Genomic DNA, 23,826 nt, shown 5'->3' on the forward strand with positions numbered 1-23,826 from the left:
GGGAGCGGCGGCACGTGGCCTTCTGCAGCACGGCGAAATCACGTTTGAGGGGCAGGATGTCCCTGGGGCAGTCGAGCTTCTTGCGAAAGAGCAGCCGCACGGCCCAGCCAAGGTTGAAATGGGAAGAAGGGGTTTCCCAGCTCAGAAATTCCCGTTTGTCCCCTGGCAAGCCTTGGGGCGAAGAATCTCTGTCTGAGCCACGTCCCAGGGCCACAGTCACAACTGCTGCCCTGGCTCTGGGCCGCGCTCGCACCCCAGGTACCATCTCACATCCCAGTTGTTTCAGGACACCCCTTGAGCCCCGCGTCCGCCCTCTGTGCTGTTTCGGCAGCGGGCAACCCTGGGTTCATTCCCCTCAGGTCATTTAAACTGGCCACTGAGTTCGTTAAAACGGGGAGAGAAGCGCTTCCAGAAAGCATCCCCATCGTGAGATGCGGACGGGCCAGACGGCGGGAGGTGGTGGGAGGGGAAGGGGCTGCCCCTCCCCACTCCCACAGCTCTAGCGGGATGCTCCGAGCCGCCCCGTCTCTCCCAGTTTCTTCTCAGTGCAAGATCCTGCGCTGCAACTCGGAGTACGTGGCCGCCACCCTCAACCTGCGCGGCTCCAACAGGAACGCGGCGTACTGCAACGCCCTCCGCTCCTACTCCCACTGCACCCGCAAGACGGCTCGCACCTGCCGCGGCGACCTGGCCTACCACTCCGCCGTCCACGGCATCGAGGACCTCATGATCCAGAACAACTGCTCCAAGGAGGGGCCCACATCGCCGCCCCGACCCCGGCCCCCGGCCCCCAACCATCAGGGCTTCGAGTCTCTCGATATCTGCAACTATGAGAAGAGTTTTCTCTACAAGCACGGCCAACCCCCCAGCTACCAGCACTGCGCGGCTTTCGGGGACCCCCATATCCGCACTTTCCACGATGACTTCCACACTTGCCGAGTGGAGGGCTCCTGGCCTCTCTTGGACAATGACTACTTGTTTGTGCAAGCAACCAGCTCTCCGGTGGCGAAGGGCTCCAACGCTACGGTCACCAGCAAGGTAACGCTCGCGCACGGGGCTTGGCAGCAAATCCGCTCACCTCCGGGCTGCAGCGATGGCTCAGGGTGCTCCCCGCCTTCCCTGAAACTGCTGGGGAGGGCAGCGATGGCTTCAGCTGAACCCAGGTGGGAGCAGGAATGAAGGTCTGCAGGAACGAGTGGGATGAAGGTCCTCGAGGGGCCTGAAAACGCTCCCGTTGCTGCCTGGGGATGGGTTACTGCCTGGTCTGGGGTTACCTCCACACACTCCATCCGGGCTTGGCTCCGTTGCAGTTTTCAGTGGTTTAAATGGTCTTAAAAAAAGAAGGAGACAAAGGAAGGGAAGAAGGAAACATCACTGCTCTCCCCAAAGGGCTGCAGCAGCGTGGGAGAGGCGGTTTGGGGGAAGAGGGGGTGCATCGGTGAGGCGGACGTGTGCGAGCTGCTTTGCCCTCCCCTCGATAGCCAGCGCCTGGGGTGGGGACCCGGCCACGGCTCTGACGCCCGGCAAGTGAGATCAAACCCCTTCCGATCTCCTCTCCGCAGCTCACCATCATCTTCAAGAACATGAAGGAATGCATCGACCAGAAGGTCTACCAGGCTGAGATAGACAACCTCCCGGCAGCCTTCGAGGACGGCTCGGTGAACGGGGGCGAGAGGCCGGGCGGGAGCAGCTTGGCCATCCGGGAGCGCAGCCCCGGGCGGCACGTGGAGATCCGCGCGGAGTACATCGGCACCACCATCGCCGTGCGACAGGCCGGCCGCCAGCTCTCCTTCTCCATCCGGGCAGCCGAGGAGGTGGCGCGAGCCTTCACAGAGGAGCAAGACCTGCAGCTCTGCGTGGGAGGTTGCCCCCGCAGCCAGCGCATCTCCCGCAGCGAGTGCTGCCGCGCCCGCGAGGCGGCCGAGACGGCCCGGGCGCTCTGCAAGGAGATGCTGCCCGTGGAGGACGTCTACTTCCAGTCGTGCGTCTTCGACGTGGTGACCTCCGGGGATGCCAACTTCACCATGGCGGCTCACGGGGCCTTGGAGGACGCCAGGGTCTTCCTTCCCAACGCCGAGAAACTCCACATCTTCCAGGCTGGGGCAGGCTGCCCGCGCGTCTCTTCTTCCTTCCTCCTCCTCCTCCTCACCTCTGGTCTTTGGGCTGTTTTGTTGCACTTTTAACTCTCGCTGGCATCGCATCCAGCCGGTGCAGAGGGGTAACCTGAGAGAGCTGCTGACTCAAGGCCCGTGCCTGGCAGCTCAGGAGCGGGGCCTTACCGAGGATCAAGTGTCGCTGCAGCAATAAGGAATCGGAGGCCCAGACCTCTGGGGAGGGGAGCGCGGGAGATGAACGATGGTCAGACGCTGTTTGCATCCACGGTTCTCGCACCTGGTTCCTCTCCTGAAGGCAGATCACAGTTTTTTCTGTTGGATTCCAGTGCATTTCTTTTTTCTAAAGACGAGGACATTGCATCCGTACCAAAGAAAAAGAAACACACGGGGTGAAGACACGCTTAGAAAACCTCTCTGCCCCTCAAAGCCTTTCCATAAACTGGCTTTACACCTTTCTTCCAGCATTACTACAGCAGACTTTTACTCAGGAACCTTACAGATTCAGAAATATTGGGCTCAAAGCCCAGACCCCGGGTTTTCGCAGTCCAAAACTGTTGCTTGGTGGATTTGGGGCCCCTTGGCCCAGCTGCTCCCCAAGTCACGCAAGAGACGAGCAAGGCACTAGGCTGGTTGTCGGAGAGTCGTGACCAAGATTTGAGCTTTCTGAGCTAGAAATCAACCACCTCGTACTGTATTCTCCTCTCTCTGGATTAGTAACGTGCTAATTTCCAGCGCTGGGAGCTGCAGAGCGTCAGGTCTCTGACATTTCAAGCTACTGTTGCTATTTTTCCTTGTTGTCTTGGCACATGTCTAGGACTCAGTATAGCCAGTTCTGGACTTTGGACCAGCGTTGAGTTTCAGTGAGGAAAAATACCCCTTGGATTCCTCTCCCTTGGGCCCAACTTTCTCTGTCCCTGTCACAACCCCGTTCAAACGCAGCCCAGACTGTGTGTTTCACTTGCAAAAGAGAATTAATAATGAAAACGTGGAGCTGGCAAGAAGCCGTACGACTCTATCGATGAGGAGGGGAGCTGCTAGCAGCTGTACATAAATACAGAGGTGAGGCCACGTGAGATGTTTAATATATTTAAGAGGTTTTAAGGAAAGCAGCTAGAGTTCTATATGCTAAGAAATATTTTCCTTATGCAAAGAGGTTTGTTTGGTTTTTTTAATAAAGAGGGCTCACATTAAAAACTTTGCCATTCCTGTCCCATAGGAAGAGCCTGGCAAAGCCCTGTGGAGGCAGAATGGAGCTGGCAGACACGGGGGGAAAGAATTACAGATCATCCAGGTACGGAGGATCTGTCGAGCCGTAAGGGGAGGTTTTACAACTCATGTTTCAGTATTTCCGCAGTTTCTTTGGTCAGTTTTGGGTTGGTTTTTTTTTTTATCCTCTGGTTCTTCTGCCAAGGGCACAAAGAGTGAACACAGAAAGGTTTCTCAGATGTCTCAGCACACTTCCTCCTCCGACACTGCACTCAAAGCCCATGGTGACTAGCGTGAGAGTTTCTCTGTTTCTTGTACGGTGCTCTCGCTAATCCCTGGAGGTTTTGACATTAAAGGTGTCTATTTTTGAAGTCCTCATTTCCTGTCATCTGTCTCTTTATTTCTTTGGTCGGCAGCAGCAGGTGAAGATAATAATATCTCGCCTTCCACCCACGGCTCCTTTTACTCTGGGGCACTTTGTGGTCTATATATACACGCACTGACTGAGCAGGAGCCAGCCGGCCCCGCTGCCGCGCTCCACCGCGTCGCGGGAGGCTGCAGGTCCCCGCGGTAGCAACGTTCCCCCCAGGGATAAAACCCTCAGGAGCCCTGAGGAGGCTGCGGGGCTGAGAGTGCTGGAGCTCCTCCCAGAAACAGGATTCACCTGATCCAGGTAGCCACCTCCAGGGTGCCACACAGCAGCGCCGTCAGATTTAGCGATGCAAAATATAATTATCCTTTAGATTTGGGCCAACGGAGCCAATCAACAAGAACGCCGTGGGGAAAGGGGGGGCTTGAGATGAGGATCTCGCTGGCTGATGACCCTTGGAGGTCAGTGGGGGCCACACTCACCCCCCAGCTTCGTGGCACCTCCACAGTCATAAAATGAGAACGGAAGAGCCCCCAGGGCCCACCAGCAACGCGAAGGTGGGGAGGTGGGGAGGTGGGGCGCACGGGCATGGCAGGGAAGCGGCGCAGCGGAGCCTGGCCCACCACGTGTCTCGTAGCATTGCGTTAGCTCCAGCCCCACCGAGGTGTGTGGCCAGGGCTAAGCTGGAGCTTTGCAGGGGGCTGTTTTCACTCTTCCCAACCTGCTCACAAACGTCCCACCCAGGATGGAGACAATGAATTGGGCTCCGAGGGCTTTGCTCTCATTGGAAAGAAGAGCGGAGTTTCCTGGGTCTGCCTGTGAAAGGTGGAGTCAAGACCCCTCACACATCATCCACCTGGCAAACCCCAAAGCCCGTGAAAATCACAAAATATCTCAAGTTGGAAGGGACCCAATGGACCATCGAGTCCAACTCCCTGCTCCTCGCAGGACTAACCAAAATTAAACCACCTGACTGAGAGCGCCATCCCCGAGGAGAGGCCTTTGGCCAGTGCTCTCTGGGAAAGGTGAGCTGGACCATCCTGAGCAGCTCATGGAGGTGTCATTCTGGTTGCAGCGGGTACTGGGGAGTCACAGCGCGTCACAGCCAAGGCCACCCCCCCCCTCTTAGATGCCTAAACCTGAGCTGCAGCCTGGCTGGGGTCCAGCAACGCCGAGGGAACGTGCACAGCGTTGAATGGGTTTGTGCCCGTTCTCATCATTGTTCTGCGCTCTGCATCCTCAGCTTAACGATTGCAGAGGAAGCAAGACCTTTCAAAGACGTGCTAAAGTCTGCAAGTAGAAGAGAGACCTTTCCACCCCTGACAGATTGCAGTCTGAAATAAAGAAGTGGAACGTAGGCGTGGATCCAAGCCCCACTGATGTCAACAAGAGTATTTCCATTGACGTCAGTCGACTTTGGAGCGAGCCCTTAAATTTCCTAGCGTGTGTCACCTGCTAAAAAAGACAGCGGCAACACCGGCCAGCATTTTCAAAATCGAGCCCATTTTGGGCCATTTTGAATCCAGATGCCCAACTTGGGCGCTTGGAGCAAGGGAATTCCCAGTCCTGGGCTTTGCTTGTCCTGGTAGGTGGTTGTCAACAGCAGCCGGCACCGGGTCTCGCAGGAAGACGTGAGAAGTCTGGGACAATCTGCTCCTCTTACATCCCCTCTCACTCTGATTTCTAGTAGTCAGAGAACTTGCCAAGGCCTCGGGGCACGAGGTGTGGTAGCCAAACCTGAATCTTCATTAGCAGCTGCTGCTCCGTGTGCCAGAAACCAGCCTGGTCACCAGAGGTGGCCGGGTTTGCCGGCTGCCGGTGCGGCGGGGAGGGCACGGAGCCGCGTACGCTGGAGCTGCCAAACCTCTAACCTGCAAACCAGAGCTCTCCAGACCAGGGGCAGGTCTTCAAAATGGTTTAAAAACCACCCGAACGTGTGTGGCTTTTCTCAGCACGTTCCCTGCCAAACGCTGGCAGGTTTTGTCAGCGAGGTGTGAAGGCCAAAGGCGAGAACTTCCCCCACCAAGTTCAGGGTTCGATTCGGCTTCCTCGTGTTTGTAACGGCCAACGCCTCGAGCAGCGTCACCGGCCAGGAACAGGAACGGGGACAGTGGCTGAAACGGGCACGTCTCGGTGTGGAACGCTTCCTCCCTCGTTTGGCATGAAAAATAACCTCAAATCACAGAAAGAAAGAAATATTGCCGGCGGCATTGGGGCAGCAGAGGCACAGAAGCCGGATCTCTGGAGGACCAACCTCCCCGTGTCCTCACGCACCGGCACGCGCCGCGGGTTTCTCACAGCCATTCCTTCTTCTCCTAAATACGTAAAGATTAACATAAAGATTACAAATACACACGCTCAAAACACGAGGAACTGCCTCGCAGCGGCCGCATTTAAACGCGGCTTCACTTGCCTCCTCTTAAACTTTGTACCCGGGGCTGGGCAGGCCAATGCACCGGTAATGATACACCAGGAGCATGAACCTGTCGTCAGTGGAATCCAACCGACCAGCCCGCAGGGGTTGGGGGAGGAAAATCCCTCCCGTGTCATTCCCGGCGAGGCCTCTAGATGTCCACAGAGCCCAAAATATGGGAAGGGCTTTGGTGGGGCGGCCCGGGCGATGCCCACCCTTCACCCCAGCCACCCCCAAACGCTCCCCTCAAGGTTCCAGCGTTTTGGCCTCGTTGCCCGGGAGATCAGTGAGGGCGAAGGAGCTCCGGGAGGGGATTGTGTGTGTCGTGTGTCGTCCCCCCCCCCAATTTTAGCCACCCAATCTCGTTCTCTAAATTAGGGAGCTCCTTGGGGGTGAGCATCTCCGTGAGGATCCCCTTGCTCCCAGGCACCGCCTCAAACACGGCCTCAGAGGAGCTTTGGCTGCTGAAAAGTAAGAAAACTCCCTTATTTCTTTGTGTCCACAATCTGCAGAACCTGCCGGGGCCTTTCAAGGGACAAATGGATGAAGCAGGAAATGTTTTGCTTTATGATACTTTTTCCTCCCTTCATAACAACATATTTAAAACCCAGCGGACACCACAGAGGACCTGGCGGGTTGGCTTGGCAAAGAGATGAGCTGGAAGAAGCTCTTTTAGAAGAGGAAGGCTTGGCCAACGGAGCCGGGAGCCGCGGGTTCCGCCGGCCCTGCCGTGCGCCGGGAGCCCGGGAGGGGTCACGCTCTCCCAGCTGGAGGAGAGAACTGGTGTAAGGGAGCTTTCCTGCCCAGACCAGACGACAGACACAGGACATCCCAAACTCTGAATTCAAATTCCTCCTTGTTTATGGATGACTGAGTTCAGTCTCTTATCACAGGCTGCTGACACTTCGCTGTGGCTTTCCCCTTCCTCTGTTGCAAAACACAAGCTGGCCAGAAAAGAAGTGAAGAAATCCCACCAGGGCAAAGAACCATCTGCCAGGGAAGGGCTTTCGCATCGCACTCCTCGGCAGAGGCTGGAAACTCGGGGCTTTGGGGGGTGAAGTCCTCACGCCCGAGCCCTGAGGGGACTTCTCCCCGTTCAGCGGGGATGGGGAAGGGGCAGAGGGGATCCCGATCCGTGATACGGCTGCCACAAAGCGTTTCGAAACGGAACGCGGCCTGCGCAGCGCTACGGAACACAGCGGTGACACACGCCATCGCTGCGGGCGAAAGCCACCAAAAAAGCTGATTTTGGAAAGCCCCAAGGGGGATCTGCCCTGAGAGCCTTCCAGCCCGTCCCCGGCAGATCCCTGAGGAGCTCTCAAACACCAGCCCCGTTCCCCTCAGCCACCCAGCGGTGCTGTGCCCCCGCCGCAAGCCAGGCACCACAAACCTTAACATCCTCCCCAAAACTGCTGGTTTCATTTAGAAACTGAAACGGAGAACGCTGCCCTCGCTTCACCGCCTGCTTTCAAACCTCGAAATCTCGGGCTGTCGAACCGCCGCCGTGGCCACAGCCAAAGGTGAGCAGCGAGAAGCCGAGCGTGGGACAAGCGGCGGCTTTCCAGGAGCCACCCCAGTCCCACAGTCCCTCGTTTTCTCGCTGCAGCCACACGCACCCGACGCAGTCAGCGGGGGATTTATTTATTACGTTCCCTGTACATAAACAACCTCGCAGAGGAAATGCCTTTTCCGCCCTGGCTCCCGCTCTCGACCGCACACCAGGCACACTCTGTCCCTTTGCTCGGGCCGTTGTGAATCCCTTCGCGTCCCTCTCTTCCCCCACCTCCCCGCCTGGAATTTGCTGGAAGCAACCATATATGGTGAAAAAAACGGGAGAAAACAGCACCGAGAAGCTGCAGCCTCCTGCAGGCACCCACCAGCTCTCCCAGCGGTTCAGAGTGGCAGCCGGTCGTCTGGCAGAGGGGACAAAGGCCAGCCTGCCACGAGACGAGCGTGGCTTCTCCAGGCAACGATGGGTGGCAGCTCCCGATAAGCTGGACCAGGAAAAAACAAACAAAAAAACCAAAAAGGCTTTTATCTGAGTCAGGATTTTATTACTGGCAGGATTCAGATGGATGGTGGGAATAAGGGCAGTTTCCAGCAGGGCACGGCACGGCGCATGGCGCTGGAAGCTGTTGTCGTGCCCAGTTTCTGCCTTACCCAATTCCTTCTCCGTGACCCAGGCAGCAGCCCCGGCTTTCCGTGAGTCACCTCAGGGCCTGGTTTCTTGCTCAGCCCAACCCTGCTGCTTTTGAACCCGGTTATCCCCGGCGGATAACGTTAGTCACGCAGCTCTCCTCGCTGTCCCTCGCCCCCGGCCAGGCACGCCGGGACGGGACAAGGCTCTGGCCACGCTCCCCGTCCACCCTCGGCAGCAGCTTTGCTCTCAGTGAAGTGGGGGGGGATCCTCCAATGATCCCCGTGGGAAATGAGCTGAGAGGGGGGCGAATGCCTTAAAAAAAATCCTTAGTGGGAGCAAGGAAGCCCCCCAAGAGCTCTGCCTAGAAATCCAAGTGGCTTCTCTTCTGGTGCCCTTGTTTTTAGAAGGAAACGTGAGGTTTTGACGCTTTCCTTTTTACAAGCTAAAATTCTTCATCGTTTCCAAAGGCCTTGCTTAACCCAGGGTGCTGCTCGCGTGGGAAACCTTGTGAACCAAGTCTCAGCCCTGAGGAAATTACAGCTGTTCCTTCTTCTGCAGAAGGGCCGGGGAGGCGTTTCCAGCCAGATAGAAGTCAGGAGAGCAAAGGGCAAAAGCTGACGGACAGATAAAGAGTAATTTGGAGAGGATCGGGGCTGTGGAACGTGCCTTGGACCGTGTCTTTGGCAAGCTCTTTGGTTTAGGACTCGATCGTCCTTTGACATTGCTGGAATGCGTTTCACTGTCCAAGAGCGAGCGGCCATGGGCTGGATACATCTTCCTTGGGAAGACGGGCACCGAAGGAAACCGGAGAGAGAGACCGTAAACACGGCTCCTGAGGGAATGCCGGGCGCAGATCCAGGCTGGGGTCTTTGGGATCAAATATCCCGTAGCTGGCAAGGCTGGAAAGAGAGCTCTCCTCGTTTTGCCAAATTAGAACAAATCCGCAATTCTTCCTTAATCCGGCACCCTTTTTTCCTAGCGCTCGGCAGGAGACAACGGGGCGAGCTTGCCGGGACCAGAGGCGGCAGGAAAAAGGTGCAGCTCCTCCATTACGTGCCTAATTGTGAAATAATTCTCTCCCAGTAAGGAGATTTGTCCTCGAGTTTGGCAGGCGAACAGTTTATGCCCTACAGTTTATCTGGCCGGTTTATCAGTTTATACTAACAGGTGTGAATTAACTCTGGGGAAAGGAGGGGATGGCAGAGAAAGAAAAGCACAGAGCGTGCCAGGAACACACGGACAAACAAGCTCCGAAGGACAAGGGAAACAACTCCTGACAAAAACACATCCCTTTTCCTCATGTGGGGTGGGGAGGGCTTGGAAGGCCCCGTTTATCCACTCCTGCTTTGTTGGGTGGCTCCAGAAATATTGTTCTCCCGTTTCCTCCACTCCCCGTGTTTTCCTGAGCTGTAAAAGCATTAAACAGCTTTTAAAACCAAGGGCAAAACAGCCCCCGCCTGTCAGGGAGGAATGTCTGCTCAGCAAAAATGATCTAGGAAGGGAAACTCGAGGGTTTCTCCGAGTCAAAAGCCTCCTGTGGGGAACAACACGACTGTCCCCGCTCCCCAAATCCCAGCTGGAAAACTGGGGTGAGGGACCTGCCCCGGGCACAGTTTATGGGAAGGATGTGGTTGTTTGCTCTCTCTTAGACCACAGTAGAGTTGTTGACAAAGACAAATCCTTCATTTTCTAGGGCGAACGGCGAGAAACATCTAGACATGGCCATCTTAAAAATAAACATCTGCCTCAGATTTTATCACCAGCTACTTTCTGTCATGTCCCCCCCCCCCCTCCGCCTCCTTCAAGACTCGAAGGATCCAGAAGGGGTTGTGGCGCTTCCCTTTTAGCGGGATGACGGCACGCTGCGGGGTATTTCTGGGAAGGACGCGTGGGGAGGGTCCCCGAAACGCAGCGGGCGGGGACGGGGCGCGGGTCCCCCGTCGGGTGGTCGTGGGGGGCTGTGGCAAGCGGCAGAGGTGGGTGAAATCCCCTCCACGACACCCCAGAAGGATGGAGAGAGGCCCCCAGTGTCAGGCCTCGATCCCCTACCCCAAATCTGTCCTTATTTACCTCAAACAATGCGCGGTGAAGAGGGGTACCACGGGGTGGGCTGAGGAAACGCCTCAGGCGCTGGCTGAGGGGAGGTCGGCGCTGGGGGGGGCTGTGGGAATAACCCCAGGCTGCTCTGGGTGGGGGGGACTGAGAAAGGGGGAAGGAAGCCCCCTGAGGGGTGAGGGGAGCAGCAGAGGCCCTGCCAAGCCGCTCCCAGTTCGCCCAGTACAGCAGCGCCCAGCCCAGTGGGTCCCAAACTGGGCACGCACCCACCCTGAGGGGCTTTCCCCTCCCTCATGCCCGGGCCATTACAGCCCGTTCCGCGCGCCGCCATTGGCCGCCGCCACGGCCCGTCCTCGCTCCCCATTGGTCTGCGTCGCCGTCACTCCGTCCCCCTCACCCACCCTCCTCTCCCTGGAACACCAGCTCGCCGCTCCTTCACACGCTGTCCACGCTCCTCGCCTCGCGCGCTGATTGGCCGGCGGGGCTGTAAACAAGGCGGCGGCAGCCAATGGGAGCGCTGATCACGCGAGCAGCACGCCTGGCCACGCGCCCTCGGCGTGGAGCTGCTGGCATCAACAAGCGTGGGCGGGGGGTGGGCGGGGCGGCGGAGGCTATAAAAGGGCCGCGGCTGGTGGGGGCCGCTTTCAAAGCGCTGAGGGCAGCGAGCGGCGCGGACCGGCTGTGGCGCGCAGCAGCCCTGCCTAGCCCCTTCGCTTTTCTCAAGCGGAGGGTTAAATTGCCTTTTTTTTGACTAAAATCAGCCTGTCCCAGGGTGGTTTTTTTTTTTCCTCTTCGGGGGGAAAAAAAACCCGCGGTTCTCGCCCTCGCTGGTTTCTCAGGAGCGTTTCCCCGCTCTCACCCTCAGCCATGGTGATGTTCAAGAAAGTGAAGACCTTCCTGATGGCTTTCAGCGAGCCTGAGAAGGTTTATTGCAGCGGGGAGAAGGTGGCCGGGCGCGTGCTGGTGGAGGTGGCCGAGGTCACTCGCGTCAGCTCCGTCAAGGTGCTGGCCTGCGGGGTGGCCAAAGTCAACTGGGCCAAGGGCCCCCAGCAGTGCAGGCAGGAGATGGAGTACCTGCGCTTCGAGGACGTCCTCACCCTGGAGGAGCAGCCCACTGGTGAGGGTCTGGGGCTGGGAGAAGGGAGTTGGGGGGGGCAAGAGGTGGTGGTGGGGAGAAAAGGGGTTGAAAACTGGCCGTGGGCCAGTGGTTGGGGAGGCTGGAGCGAGTCTCCTCGGGGCACGCGTCGAGCGGGCCAGCGCTGCGGTGAGGAGTCGCGGTGTTTCGCTGGTGTCGGGCCTCAGCGCTGAGCCCGAAGTGGGATGGGACAGTGCCTGAATTTGAGGAGAAAACGAGCAAATTCATCGAAAGCTCTTGACGGGGCAGAGGACAACAGGTCTTGGCTGAGTCAAGTTCAAAGTTCGAAAACAAAACAAAAAGCTGGACAAGCTGCTTGCTGGAGCAGAGAGAAGCCGTTGGGTGTTGGCTGGCAGCACAGGCAGCCGGGGTGCGTGCCCGCAGGCAGCGAGTACTGGCCGTGGCCTCGGTCGCGGAGGCAGGAGGGGCCGGGGGGGTGGTCGGGGGGCGGCAAGGGGAGGTCTCGCCCGAGACAGGGAGTTTTTGCTCCCTCCAGCAGCCTCCTTGTTTGGCTGGCTGCGGGGAAGGGGAGCGATAGGGACTTGGCAGAGTGTCCTGAGAGATAACTGGGGTGACGTCAAGTCCTGGGGATAGAGATAGCGCCGGGGGGGGAGAAGTGGGTCCTCGATATTCCCGCAAAGTGGAAGTTGGGTGTGGCGAGGGGACGGGGCACTGAGGCGCCCCAGGACGCCGTGTTCCGGCGTCGGATGGGGATGTCGAAAGAAGAAGTGAGATGAAACAAGCGGCGTCTCCCTGCTTCGAGACGCCGGCGGCGGCGGCTCGGGCCGTTCTTGGGGGACAGGTGTGGGCAGCTCTTAGCAAAGAGCCTAACGCAGCTGGAGCCTGCGCGGCGCTGGGCTCCGTCACTGCGAGCGGCTCAGAGGAGGATGCTGGAGAACAGACCCGTGGCTGAGCTTTCCCTTCCCCTTTTCTCTTCCCAGATGGGGACGGCTCTGTCATCCTCAGACCCGGGAACAAATACGAGTACAAATTCGGATTCGAGCTTCCCCAGGGGTGAGTACGAGACAAACGCCGCCTCTGAAAACTAAATGAGGATTGCGACGGGAAATCCTCCTGTTGCCAGACGTGTCTAACGAGCGTCTCTCTCCCCCCAGGCCGCTGGGTACCAGCTTCAAGGGAAAGTACGGCTCTGTGGATTACTGGGTGAAGGCCTTCCTGGAGCGCCCGTCCGTTCCCACGCAGGAGATAAAGAAGCGCTTCGAGGTGATGGATCCCGTGGACGTGAACACTCCGGAGTTGCTGGTCAGTGCAGCTTCACCGGGAGAGGTTTGGGTGTCGTGGGCGTTTCGGGGGAGAAAAGCCCCTGGGGAGGGTCAGGCCGACCTCTGTCGCTAAGGCTCCTCTAATAGGCTTTGCTGCTGAGCGCGGATTAAATACTTAGTCCTTAAGAAGTCCTAGTTCCTCGTAGATGCGCCGAGGCAGCTAAAGCCAGGCGCTCGCTCTGCTTCCCCTCGGCCGCGGGACGCTCGAACCTGGCGGGGGACCGGCAGCTTCTCTTGCAGAAGGAGGAGCGGGGTGGGGACGGCGGGCGGGTTTCGCCCGACTAACGGCCTCCTTCCTCCACAGTCCCCGGTCGCTGCCAAGAAGGAGAAGAAGGTGACTTGCATGTTCATTCCCGACGGGCGCGTGTCGGTCAGCGCCCAGATCGACAGGAAGGGCTTTTGTGAAGGTGAGGGGAGAGAGGGGCGGCGGGACGACCCGCACCTGCGCGTCTCCGGCTTAAAAACCTCCGGAGGGGGGAAAAAAAAAGAAAAAAAACCAATCCCGGTGGTGCTTCTGTCACCAGGTGACGAGATCTGCATCAACGCCGACTTCGAGAACACCTGCTCCCGCATCGTGGTGCCCAAAGCCGCCATCGTGGCCAAACACACGTACCTGGCCAACGGGCAGACCAAGGTCTTCGCCCAGAAACTCACCTGCGTCCGCGGCAACCACATCATCTCGGGCTCCTCCGAGTCCTGGCGCGGCAAAACCATCCGCGTCAAGAAGCTCAAACCCTCCATCTTGGGCTGCAACATCCTGCGCGTGGAGTATTTCCTGCAGGTGAGCCCCTCGCCGCCTCGTTAACCCGCCTCGCTTCGTTAGCGAGCCCGCGACCGTTCCCTCACGCTCCCGCTCCTCGTCCCGGCAGATTTACGTCAGCGTCCCCGGCTCCAAAAAAATCCTCCTGGAGCTGCCGCTCGTCATCGGCAGCCGCTCGGGCATCGGCAGCCGCAGCTCCAGCATGGCCAGTCAGACCAGTTCCGAGATGAGCTGGGTGGACTTGAACCTCCCGGACGCCCCGGAAGGTGAGTTGGGCCCCCTGCACCCACCCCTCGAGAGTTTTTGGGGGGGGGATTTAAGGCGGGTTATGATGGGGGGGAACTGACGGGGTCTCTCCACAGCCCCCCCGTGTTACCTGGACATCGTCCCCGAGGACCATCGCCTGGAGAGCCCCACCACCCCCCTGCTGGAGGAGTCCGACAGCTTCGACAGCCCCATCTTCATGTACGCCCCCGAGTTCAAGTTCATGCCGCCGCCCACCTACACGGAGGTGAGGGGGGGGGGCCCTGTCCTGGGCTGGGGCAGGGGGCCTGTGCCGAGACAGGCCGGCGTTTAGGCTTGGGATTAATTAAACTTTGGTCTCGGCCGCAGGTGGATCCTTGCGTGGCCAACAACAACGTCCAGTGAGCGCCGCGGCGCGGAGGGGGGGGGCAGCGGCTCCGCTCCCGCTTTTCCTGGACTCTGGAATTCCGCCGGTGCCGGACGCCGGGCAGCGGTGAGGGCTCGGCGCGCGCGGAGGAGGAGGAGGAGGAGGAGGAGGCGCCGCCGTCGCTACCGAGATTTGGCCTTGGTTGGGCCCAGAGGCCCCGCGGCGGCTCGGGGAGCCCAGAGGCTGAAAAACCGGAGAAGGGGGGAGAACAAAAAACCCCCAAAATGTCCCAAAAAATCACCGTTGTGATGCCTTCGAGCCGCGGTGCCAAAGCCGGGGCGGGGGGGGGGGGGTCGGGGCGGATCCCGGCTCCAAAACCCACCGGCCGCCTCTGGCAGCCGCAAGGTCAAGGTCGTGAAGAACTTTTGTACTGTTTTGTATTTTTTTCTTTTTTTTTTTTGAGGGGAGGGAGGGAGAAAAATTTTAAAAAAAAATCTATTTTGTACTATTGATGCTCTGTGCGCCCCTGGGGGGCGACGTTTTTAATAAAGATGGAAACGAGCTGGTCCTGAAGCCTCTTGGACTTGACCTTGGGGGGGGCCCAAAACGGCCTGTGAGGGCCCTTTGGGTGCGGCCGCTCGTTAACGGGGCAGCTGCTAATTATGTTCTCACACCCCCCCCCCCCCCCCCCCCAGTGTTCTTGGGCTCTGCTCCCCAAAAACCGTGAGGGGAAACTGAGGCACGTGGGGGGGGGGACCAGGGGGGCCCCCCCAGCCCTTTTTTTGGGGGGATGTAGGTGAAAGGTGACACCTGGGAGGAAAACAGCCTTGACCTTGGGGGGGGGGCTCTGCGCCCTCACCCCTCCCCGACTTGGCACCCCCCTGCCTCAGTGTCCCTGGGGGGGGGGCTGGGCCCTGGCTGCCCCCCAAGTGGGTGAGGGGTCAGTCCCAGTATGGGCGGGGGGGGGCTGAGCCGGGGGGGCCCCCCCAGGGGTATTGTGAGGCCTCAGTCCAGCCCAGGCCACATGGGGGGGGGGTATTTGCAGCGAGCTGGGGAAGCAGCGAAATTGGGCCAAAAATAGTGATTTCCTAGGAAAAAAAAAAAGGGGGGGGGGGTGCGATGTCCCACCCCCCCGCGCTGGCCCCAGCTCTTGGCACGAGGCCGGTGCTGGCCCCGGCCCAGCTGGGACAAAGGGCCCGGAGTGGGGGGGGGGGGGACACACAGGGCCGGGGCCCCTCCCCACACAGGCAGTGGCAGGCGCTGCCAGGGCCTGCTGCCTGTGCTCCTGCCCACACTGCCTGCGTTCCTGCCTGTGCTCCTGCCCACACTGCCCACGCTCCTGCCCCTGCTCCTGCCCGCACTGCCCACGCTCCTGCCCCTGCTCCTGCCCGCACTCCTGCCTGCACTGCCCGCATTCCTGCCTGTGCTCCTGCCCACACTGCCCGCATTCCTGCCTGTGCTCCTGCCCACACTGCCCACGCTCCTGCCCCTGCTCCTGCCCGCACTCCTGCCTGCACTGCCTGCATTCCTGCCTGTGCTCCTGCCCACACTGCCCGCATTCCTGGTCCTGCCCACACTCCTGCCCACACTGCCCGCATTCCTGCCTGTGCTCCTGCCCACACTGCCCACGCTCCTGCCCCTGCTCCTGCCCGCACTTGCCTGCACTCCTGCCTGCACTCCTGCCCACACTGCCTGCACTCCTGCCCCCACTCCTGCCTGCATTCCTGCCCCCACTCCTGCCTGCATTCCTACCTCTGCTCCTGCCCGCACTCCTGCCCCTGCTCCTGCCTGTGCTCCTGCCCACGCTGCCTGCTTCCCTGCCCACACTCCTGCCCACGCTGCCTGCTTCCCTGCCCACGCTCCTGCCTGCATTCCTACCTGTGCTCCTGCCCCTGCTCCTACCCACACTCCTGCCTGCGTTCCTGCCCACACTGCCCACGCTCCTGCCCACACTTGCCTGCACTCCTGCCTGCATTCCTACCTGTGCTCCTGCTCCTGCCCACACTCCTGCCTTTCCTGCCCGCACTCCTGCCCCTCACAGTTTTCCGTCTCCCCTTGGTGACTCGGGGCGGCGCTGGGGGTCCTGGCCGGGGGGATCTGTCACACTCAAACCCCCCAAACCCCCCTGGGACCGACACCCCCCCCCCCCACCCCTTCCGCGGGGGCAGCGGGAGCCCCACGCGCCGCCGGGGAAACTGAGGCACGAGCCTGGCCCGTGGCGGGGGGGGGCGACACCCCCAAATCCCTCCCCAGCTCCTTTCCCAGGGGATTTGCGGCAGCTCCCCCCCCCCCCCCCACCTCACCCCGGTCCCAAATTCCCCCTTCCCACACCGGGGGCTGGAGGTGGGAAATCGCCACCTCCTGGAGTCCCGTGATGGGGGGGGGGGGCGCGCAGGAAGCGGGGGCGCAGGCGGGAGGGAACAAGTGTCGGGTTTTGCTGAGCGGCCGCTTCTGGTCGGGGATTTTTTTTTTTTTTTTTTTATCACTCGGAGCCTGAAAATCCGCCGCAAACAGGAACCGGCCGGGGGAGGGGGGGGGGCGGGGGGGGGGGCGGGGGGGGGGGTGGCAGCGCTTCCCCATCACATGAGCTTCATGTGAGCGACCCCGCCCCGCCCCGGCCTTGGCCCGTGGCACAAAACACCTCCCCCCTCCCCGAAAAACACCTTTCCCCCCCCAAAAAAACCTTTTCCCCAGAAAAAACACCTTTGCCCCCCAAAAAAACCCCACCTTTTCCCCCCAACACTTTTTCCCCCCAATAAAACACTTTTCCCCCAAAAAAACCCTTTCCCCCCAAAAAACACCTTTTCCCCAGAAAAACCATTTCCCCACCAACAAAACTTTTCCCCCCAAAAAATCACCTTTTCCCCCCAAAAAATCACCTTTTCCCCAGAAAAAACACCTTTTCCCCCAAAAAACCCACCTTTTCCCCCAACTTTTTCCCAAAAAACCCACCTTTTCCCCCCCAATAAAACTTTTCCCCCAAAAAACCCCCTTTCCCCCAAAAATCACCTTTTCCCCAGAAAAAACACCTTTCCCCCCAAAAAACCCACCTTTTCCCCCAACTTTTTCCCAAAAAACCCACCTTTTCCCCCCCAATAAAACTTTTCCCCCAAAAAACCCCCTTTCCCCCAAAAAACACCTTTTCCCCAGAAAAAACACCTTTTCCCCACCAACAAAACTTTTTCCCCCAAAAAATCACCTTTTCCCCACAAAAAACCATTTTCCCCAGAAAAACCACCTTTCCCCCAATAAAACTTTTTTCCCCCCAAAAAATACTTTCCCCCCAAAAAAACCACCTTTTCCCCACCAATAAAACCCTTTTCCCCCCCACAATAAAACACCTTTTTCCCCCAAAAAAACCCACCTTCCCCTCAATAAAACTTTTCCCCCAAAACCCCACTTTTCTCCCCAAAACCACCTTTCTCACACCACTTCCCCCCCCCCCCCCCAGAACCCAGAGCTGCCCCCACAGCCCTGGGACAACGTGGGGGCGGGGGGGGGGACACGGTGCTGCTGCATCCCCTGACTCCAGGAGCTGGGGATTTGTACACACAAGGGCGCAGTGTGAGAACCCCATTATCCCCCCACCCCAAAATCCCGGGGCGGGGGGGGTGAGGCCACGGGACAAGACAAGCTGGAAATACACAAATCCACTTTAATCCACCCAAAATTCGTTTTTTAAGAAAAAATAAAAATCATAAATGTTAAAAAGCTGCTGCAAAAAAGGGGGGGGGGGGGGCACAAGGGAGGGGTTTGAGGGAGCCCCCCCCCCCAAAACTGCCTCTGGAAGGGACGGTCCTACCCACCGCTGGCTTGGGGATAAAACCGGGGGGTCCTTCCCCCCCCCCCCCCCCAAAAAAAAAGTTTGGGAGCCCCGCGGGACCCCCCCAGGTTGGGGGGAGGGGGGTGTCCCCATGTCCCCCCCCCATCCCTGGAGCACCAGCACCACCTGCAGGCTGCAGGGGGAGGGACAGGGGACACCAGTGTCTGTATGGGGGGGGTGTGAGAGGGGGCCCCCCCGTGTCCTGGGGGGGGACAGGGGCCCCCCCGTGTCCCCCCGGGGGGGGGGGGGGGTGTCAGTAAACGGCCTCGTCCATGTTGTCGTCGCTGTCGGCGCCGAAGTCCTCCCCGTTGTCGAAGTAGGACATGATGTAGTCGGTCTCCTGGGGGGGGACACACACGATACGGGGGGGGTCAGGGGTGTCCCCAGGGATGTTCCCACCCCCCCGTGCCCCCCCCTCACAACTCACCTCCTCGTGCTCCTCCTCGTCGTACTCCTCTTCCTCCTCTTCCTTCCCTTCTTCTTCCTCCTCCTTCTCCTCCTCCTCCTCCGACGTCACCTCCTCCTCCTTCTTCTCCAGGCTCTGGGGGGGGGGGGGAGCCCCCACAGTGTTAAAACCGGGGGGGGGGACACCCCAAAATCCAACCGGGCCACCCCAGAGAGGACACACACCCCCCCCCCCAGGGGACGAGCCTTCGGCCTCGTTACCTCCAGCTTCTTAATGGCCTCCTCCTTGTCCAGGGCGACCCGCTGCTTGCACTTGGGGATGAGGATGGTGGTCCCTGGGCGGGGGGGGGGGGCAGAGGGCAGCGTTACCCCCCCGGGGGGGCAGAGTCCGGCCCCACGGAGGGGATGGCGGGGGGGGGGACAATGAGGGGGGGGGGGACAATGGCGGGGGACACTCACTGCCTTTCCGCAGCCGCCGCACCCGGATCTTCAGCTCCCGCGGCAGCCGCCTCCAGTCTGTGGGGCAGAGCGAGGGGCTGGATCAGGCCCCCCCCCAGCCCCCCCCCCCGACCCCCCCCCAGGTCCCCAGCCCCCCCCCTCGGTCCCCTCTGTCCTGTCCCCCCCCCCCCCAAACCTGGGTTCCAGTCGATGGCGCTGTCAACGGGGCTGGAGATCTGGTACTTGTCTGAGTAGCGCTCGATATCTGGGGGGGGGGGGGGCGATAAGGGGGGGTCAGCGGGGTGGGGGGGGGTCAGTGGGGTGTGTGGGGGTCAGTGGGGTGGGGGGGTCACTGCGGGGGGGTGGGGACACTCGTGGGACACGCAAGGAAATGGCTACAATGGGGCCGGGTGCTGCGGGGCTGGGGGGGGGGGGGATGACAAACCAGTTTGGGGGGGTCACAACAGTGAGGGGGGGGGTCACGAAAGTGGGAGGGGGTGTCACAAAAATGGGGGGGGGGTGTCACAAAAATGGGCGGGGCACAACGGTGTGTAGGGGGTCACGAAAGTGGGGCTGGGGGTTATGGGGGGGGGGGGGGGCGCTATGTAAGAGCGTGTGTGTCCCGCCGCTCAAACGGGGGGCGCAGGCGGATCGGAGCGGGGGGGTCGGGGTGTGCCCCCCCCCCCCCCCGCGGTACCTCTCCGGGGCGCCCCGGGTTTGACGAAGTAGGGGAGCCCCTTCATGGCGCCCCGCAGCTCCTGCTTCAGCGCCAGCATGTACTCGCCCTCCTCCCCCCCCGGCAGCGGCGCCGCCCGGTGCTCCAGCGGCTGCGGGGGGGGGACACACACACACACATGCAGCGAGTGCGCCAGGGCTCAGCGCCCCTGGGGACCCCCCCCTCAAATCGGGGACACCCCCCCCCCCCCTTAAGGACTCACCGGGAAGAGGGGGGAGGGCTGGAGGGTGGGGGGGGGCAGCGCGTCCCCCTTCCCGATCCCCACCGCCTCCACGTTGAAGGTCATTTGCCCGCGGCCGCGGCCCCGGCCCCGACCCGCCATGGCTGGGGGGGGGGGGCCGGGGGGGCGCTGGGGATGAAGCGGGGGGGACGCACAGGGCAGCCCCCCCCCCGGTGGTGTGTGTCTGCCCCCCCTCCCGCTCCTCGCACGGCGCATGCGCGGCCGCGGCACGTGGCGGTGACGCGAGGGGGCGTGGCCGCGCGCGGCAGCGCGGGCGCTGATTTGCGGGGGGCGGAGTCAGTCAGAGGGAAGGGGCGGGGCGGGGGGAAGGAGGGAAGGGATGAATGAAGGAGGGAAGGGATGAATGGACGGGGCGGGGGGGGCGGGAAAAGGGGGCGCGGAGGCGCCTCTGCCCCCCCCCCCTCCGCCCCGCCCCGCTGCCCTGGGGCGTCTCAGCGCCCCCCCAGCCCCGCTCCCCCGTGGCCCCCCCAAATCCCCAGGGCGCCCCGCCCCCGTGCTGTGACCCCCCCCGACGCTGCCCCACGGCCCCCGTGACCCCCAGTCCCGCTGCCCCACGGCCCCCCCCAATCTCCGATACCCCATGGCCCCCCCCAGCCCCACTGCGCTGGTCCCTCCAGTCCCGCTGCCCCATGCCCCCCCCCCCCCAATCTCCGATACCCCGTAATCCTCAGCCCCGCTGCTCTGGGACCCCCCTCCCCGTGTCCCCCAGCTCCCCCGCGCTGTGCCCCCCACCCCCGCTGCCTTGTGCCCCCCCCCCGCCCCCCCGCGCAGGCAGCTCGGCGCAGCGGGTTCGTCGCTGCCTGCGCCGCCGAGTGATTCATCCGGCTCCAGCGCTCCCCGCGCCAGCGGCTGCCAAAAATAGCGATGCAGGGGGGGGAAAAACCCTCCAAATAACCTCCCCTGCCTCCCCCCCCCCGCACTCCCGCCCCCCCCTCCCGCCACGCCGGCGGCGGGCCGGGATGGCGGCCACCGGCCGATGTCCCCGACACCTCCATCCCCGGGACACCCGGGACCGGGACCCGTCGCTGAGGGATACCCCGCTCCGGTTACCATGGTAACAGAAGAAGGGATGGGGGAGAGAAAGGGGTTGGGGTAGGGGGGGGGTCCCCTCTCTGGGGTGTCCCCCCTAACAGGGGGGGAACGGTGCAGCCCCGAGTGCCGGGCCCAGGCTCGGTGGCAACGGGGGGAAGGCGAGGGGGGGGGGGGGGGCGGTTCACCAGTGGGGGCGATGAACTGGGGGGAGTGGGAAGGTTGGTGGTTTCTCCCCCATTTTCTTGGCTGGTCAGAGGAGCGGGATGAGCTGCCGTCACCATGGAACCGTGCAGGCAGGGATGCAGGAGGGGGTGGGGGTACGGGCAGGGATGCAGGGGGGATGCAGGACAAGATGGGGGGTGCAGGAAGGGGGCGGGGGGTACGGGCAGGGGATGCGGGTACAGGCAGGGGCTGCAGGAGCGGGGGGGGGTACGGGCAGGGGATGCAGGGGAGGCACAGGCAGGGGATGCAGGAGGGGGATCAGGCAGGGGGATGAGGGGTACAAGGAGGGGGTGCGGGAGGGGATTTGGGGGAGCACGGGAGGGGATAGAGGCAGGGGACAGGCGGGGGGGGTCACAGGCAGCGGGAGGGGGGGTGGAAGGGGGACACGGGCAGGTGGCAGCGGCAGAGAGGCCCCGGGGGGGGGCTCAGGACACCGCGGGCTGCGGTGACACCCGCAGGAACCGTCCCCTGGGTGGGCCCCAGCTGGGGAAACTGAGGCAGGGAGCCGGGGCGGGGGGGCTCATTGAGGGGGGGTGTGGGAACGGGGCAGGGGGGGGCTTCATCGTGCACCCCGTGTCCCGTTGCAGTGAGCGGGAGCCGCTCCCGGAGCAGCCGCCCCACGCGCCATCGCCGCTGCCGTGAGCGCCGCGATGCCCAGCCCCGTCCGGCGCCCCCCCGGCACCGCCGGCCCCCCCGGTTTAACCCCGTTACCGGCGGACGGGTCGGCGCTGCTGCGGGCCGTGGCGCAGGGCAAGTTTCGGCTGACGCGGCTCTTGTTGGAAGGGGGAGCCTACATCAACGAGGGCAACGCCGCCGGGCAAACGCCGCTGATGGCCGCGTGCCGGGCCGGCTACGCCGACCCGCCGGAACAACCCCGCATGGTGCGATACCTCCTGGAGAACGGCGCCGACCCCAACATCCCCGATAAAACCGGCAAGACGGCGTTGATGCACGCCTGCGCCGAACGCGCCGGCCCGGCGGTCGCCGCCGTTTTGTTGGCTCACGGCGCCGATCCCAGCGCCCGCGATTACGCCGGAGCCTCCGCTTTGGTTTACGCCATTAACCGGGGCGACCGCGAGACGCTGCAGGTGCTGCTGGACGCCTGCAAGGCCCGGGGGAAGGAGGTGATCATCATCACCACCGACACCTCGCCCTCGGGTACCAAAACCACGCGGCAATACCTCAACTCGCCCCCGTCGCCGGGCCTGGAGGAAAAACGCTCGCCGGCGCTTTGCATGTCGCCCTCCGACATCGAGGTGCGGACGGCGGCGTCGCCGGCCGGCAGCGAGAAAGAAGAGGAGAGGGACGTCTTCTGCTTCCCGCCGCCGCCGCCGGCACCGGTCAGCGCCGTACCGGAGCCGCCGCGCGCCCGGGGCCGGCCGCTGAAGCGCCTCAATTCGGAGCCCTGGGGGTTGGTGGCCCCGGGGTCGGAGGGGCCGCGGGGTCCCCCCGAGCGTTTGGTGACGGGGATGGAGGGGCTGAGCCTGGGCGGGCGCCCGCGGCGGCACAGCGTGGAGGGGCGGGAGGCGGCGGGGCTGCCGGGGGCCGCCTGGGCCGAGCGGGTGCCCCCCGCTTGCCCGTTGGCGCGGCGCAACACGGCCCCCGACACGGCGCGGGTCAAACCGCCCCGCTGGGAACCCCCCGAGGTGGAGGTCATGGCGCTGCCGGCCGCCGAGTCCCCCCCCGGCACCCGCCGGCGCCCGCCTGGTTTGTTGGAGCGTCGCGGCTCCGGCACCCTCTTGCTGGAGCCCTTGGCCCCGGGGAGGGCTGGCTTCTTGCCCCCCCTGCACCCTGGCCCGCACCCCCCTGGCCCCCGCGGCCCCCCGGCCCCCGGCTCGCCCAAGGGTCGCCGCAAGCTGCTGCGCCGCCACTCGATGCAGACGGAGGAGATGCGGCAGTTGGCCAACTTCCAGAGCAGCGCGGCCCCGGAGCCGGGCAGTTAGGGACCCCCCCGTGTCCCGTGTGTCCCCCACCGGAGTGGCACCCGGATGCCTGGGACCCTCTCCCAGCGTCCTCAGGGACCCCCCCCGTGAAGGGATCACCCCCAGCCCTGCCCGGCTGCTCTCATGCCAGCGTGGATCCTCTTTGTGCAGGCGGTGGCAACGTTCACTCTGAACCCTACTGATGACTGCAGGCATACGACAATTCTTCCATTGCTGCCATTGGCAGAAACTTTGCACGATCCCAAATTCCTTCAGGAGCCCGCGAGTCCCCTCTCTCCGAGCTCCCCTGCATCTTCCTCCTGCTCCCTCCTCATCCTCCCAGCAGCGCTTTTCCCTACGGACCTCGGCAGCAGCCGCCAACTGCCCGACCTGCCCCACATTTGGGGGTCCCCACGTCCTCGCCGGCGCCAGGCGCTGCGCGGGGCTGGGTGCTGTGAGCAATATCAGCCGCCGGACCCCCGTGCCCCCCGACGGTCCCTCCCCAGGGGGGGTTCTCCCCCTGGTTTTGGGGCACGGGGTCCCAGCGAGGGGGTGCCAGGGTGGGAGCAGGTGGGGGGGGGGGGGGAACACGCTGTCGGCGTCCTGGTGAATAAAGGCCCCAGCTCAGCTCAGCCCGTCTCCGAGTTCTGGGGGGGCCGGGCAGGGTGGGGGGGCAGCACATCTGGGTGCCAGCACATCTGGGCACAGGGACCCCGAGGGGTTTTGCTGGCAGAGTTGGGGGGTGGGGGAGGAAGAGGCTGCAGATGTGGGGGGGTCCCGAGCTGCGGTGTGGCCGTGGGACAGGGTGCCCCAGCCCCCACGGGGCCCCGTGCTGGCCCCCCCGGGGTGGGGGGTGGGGAGGGAAGTGGGGGCGCTGGCTGGGCCCCCCGAGGGGTAGCGCTGTGCCGGGGGGGGCGTGGG

At 62.5% G+C, this 23,826-nt stretch overlaps 6 protein-coding genes across 17 annotated transcripts in view; 3 read left to right on the top strand and 3 right to left on the bottom strand.

The window, feature by feature from the left end:
- Nucleotides 1–3,698, top strand: part of HJV (hemojuvelin BMP co-receptor) — a 6,500-nt gene extending 2,802 nt beyond the window's left edge. For 2 of the 3 annotated variants that reach the window (XM_074853005.1, XM_074853006.1), the window contains 2 exons: nt 536–1,038; nt 1,563–3,698. In XM_074853005.1, the coding sequence (XP_074709106.1) occupies nt 536–1,038; nt 1,563–2,183 (1,124 nt within the window). In that variant the 3' untranslated portion in view covers nt 2,184–3,698. The remainder of the gene's footprint in view (nt 1–535; nt 1,039–1,562) is intronic. The other variant, XR_012626697.1, reaches the window with a different exon arrangement.
- The window catches only part of LOC141936204 (uncharacterized), a 26,284-nt gene extending 18,186 nt beyond the window's left edge, over nt 1–8,098 (bottom strand). For 5 of the 9 annotated variants that reach the window (XM_074853020.1, XM_074853017.1, XM_074853011.1 and 2 more), the window contains exon 1: nt 7,494–7,631. The gene's annotated coding sequence lies outside the window, so the exon portion shown is untranslated. Of the gene's footprint in view, nt 1–1,078; nt 1,697–7,493; nt 7,632–7,949 lie in introns of those variants that run through there. The other 4 variants (XM_074853013.1, XM_074853014.1, XM_074853015.1 and 1 more) reach the window with 4 other exon arrangements.
- Nucleotides 4,395–11,167, bottom strand: LOC141936392 (uncharacterized). Its single transcript, XM_074853301.1, has 7 exons — nt 11,158–11,167; nt 10,608–10,782; nt 10,314–10,428; nt 10,011–10,201; nt 8,867–9,021; nt 7,578–8,314; nt 4,395–5,863 (listed from the first exon to the last, which is right to left on the bottom strand). Exons 1-7 carry the CDS (start codon nt 11,165–11,167, stop codon nt 5,639–5,641), a joined length of 1,608 nt encoding a protein of 535 aa, XP_074709402.1. The 3' UTR covers nt 4,395–5,638.
- On the top strand, nt 10,944–14,654 carry TXNIP (thioredoxin interacting protein). Of its 2 annotated transcripts, XM_074852993.1 has the most exons (8): nt 10,944–11,415; nt 12,375–12,447; nt 12,549–12,696; nt 13,021–13,123; nt 13,241–13,497; nt 13,586–13,742; nt 13,839–13,987; nt 14,089–14,654. In XM_074852993.1, the coding sequence occupies exons 1-8, from the start codon at nt 11,166–11,168 to the stop codon at nt 14,122–14,124; spliced, it is 1,173 nt and encodes a 390-aa protein (XP_074709094.1). In that variant the 5' UTR covers nt 10,944–11,165; the 3' UTR covers nt 14,125–14,654. The 2 variants fall into 2 exon arrangements, with proteins under 2 accessions (XP_074709094.1, XP_074709093.1); XM_074852992.1 differs by having other exon boundaries at nt 13,021–13,497.
- A 3,073-nt stretch (nt 14,655–17,727) lies between these two features.
- POLR3GL (RNA polymerase III subunit GL) lies at nt 17,728–19,892 on the bottom strand. Its single transcript, XM_074853027.1, has 7 exons — nt 19,691–19,892; nt 19,450–19,579; nt 18,949–19,017; nt 18,774–18,830; nt 18,576–18,649; nt 18,337–18,450; nt 17,728–18,249 (listed from the first exon to the last, which is right to left on the bottom strand). The coding sequence occupies exons 1-7, from the start codon at nt 19,808–19,810 to the stop codon at nt 18,163–18,165; spliced, it is 651 nt and encodes a 216-aa protein (XP_074709128.1). The 5' UTR covers nt 19,811–19,892; the 3' UTR covers nt 17,728–18,162.
- Nucleotides 19,893–20,520: 628 nt separating this feature from the next.
- Nucleotides 20,521–23,463, top strand: ANKRD34A (ankyrin repeat domain 34A). The gene is made up of 2 exons (XM_074852990.1): nt 20,521–20,783; nt 21,571–23,463. The coding sequence occupies exon 2, from the start codon at nt 21,634–21,636 to the stop codon at nt 22,924–22,926; it is 1,293 nt and encodes a 430-aa protein (XP_074709091.1). The 5' UTR covers nt 20,521–20,783; nt 21,571–21,633; the 3' UTR covers nt 22,927–23,463.
- Nucleotides 23,464–23,826: the final 363 nt, after the last annotated feature.

The sequence above is a fragment of the Strix uralensis genome, chromosome 32, assembly GCF_047716275.1.
Source record: "Strix uralensis isolate ZFMK-TIS-50842 chromosome 32, bStrUra1, whole genome shotgun sequence".
Classification (NCBI taxonomy): domain Eukaryota; kingdom Metazoa; phylum Chordata; class Aves; order Strigiformes; family Strigidae; genus Strix; species Strix uralensis.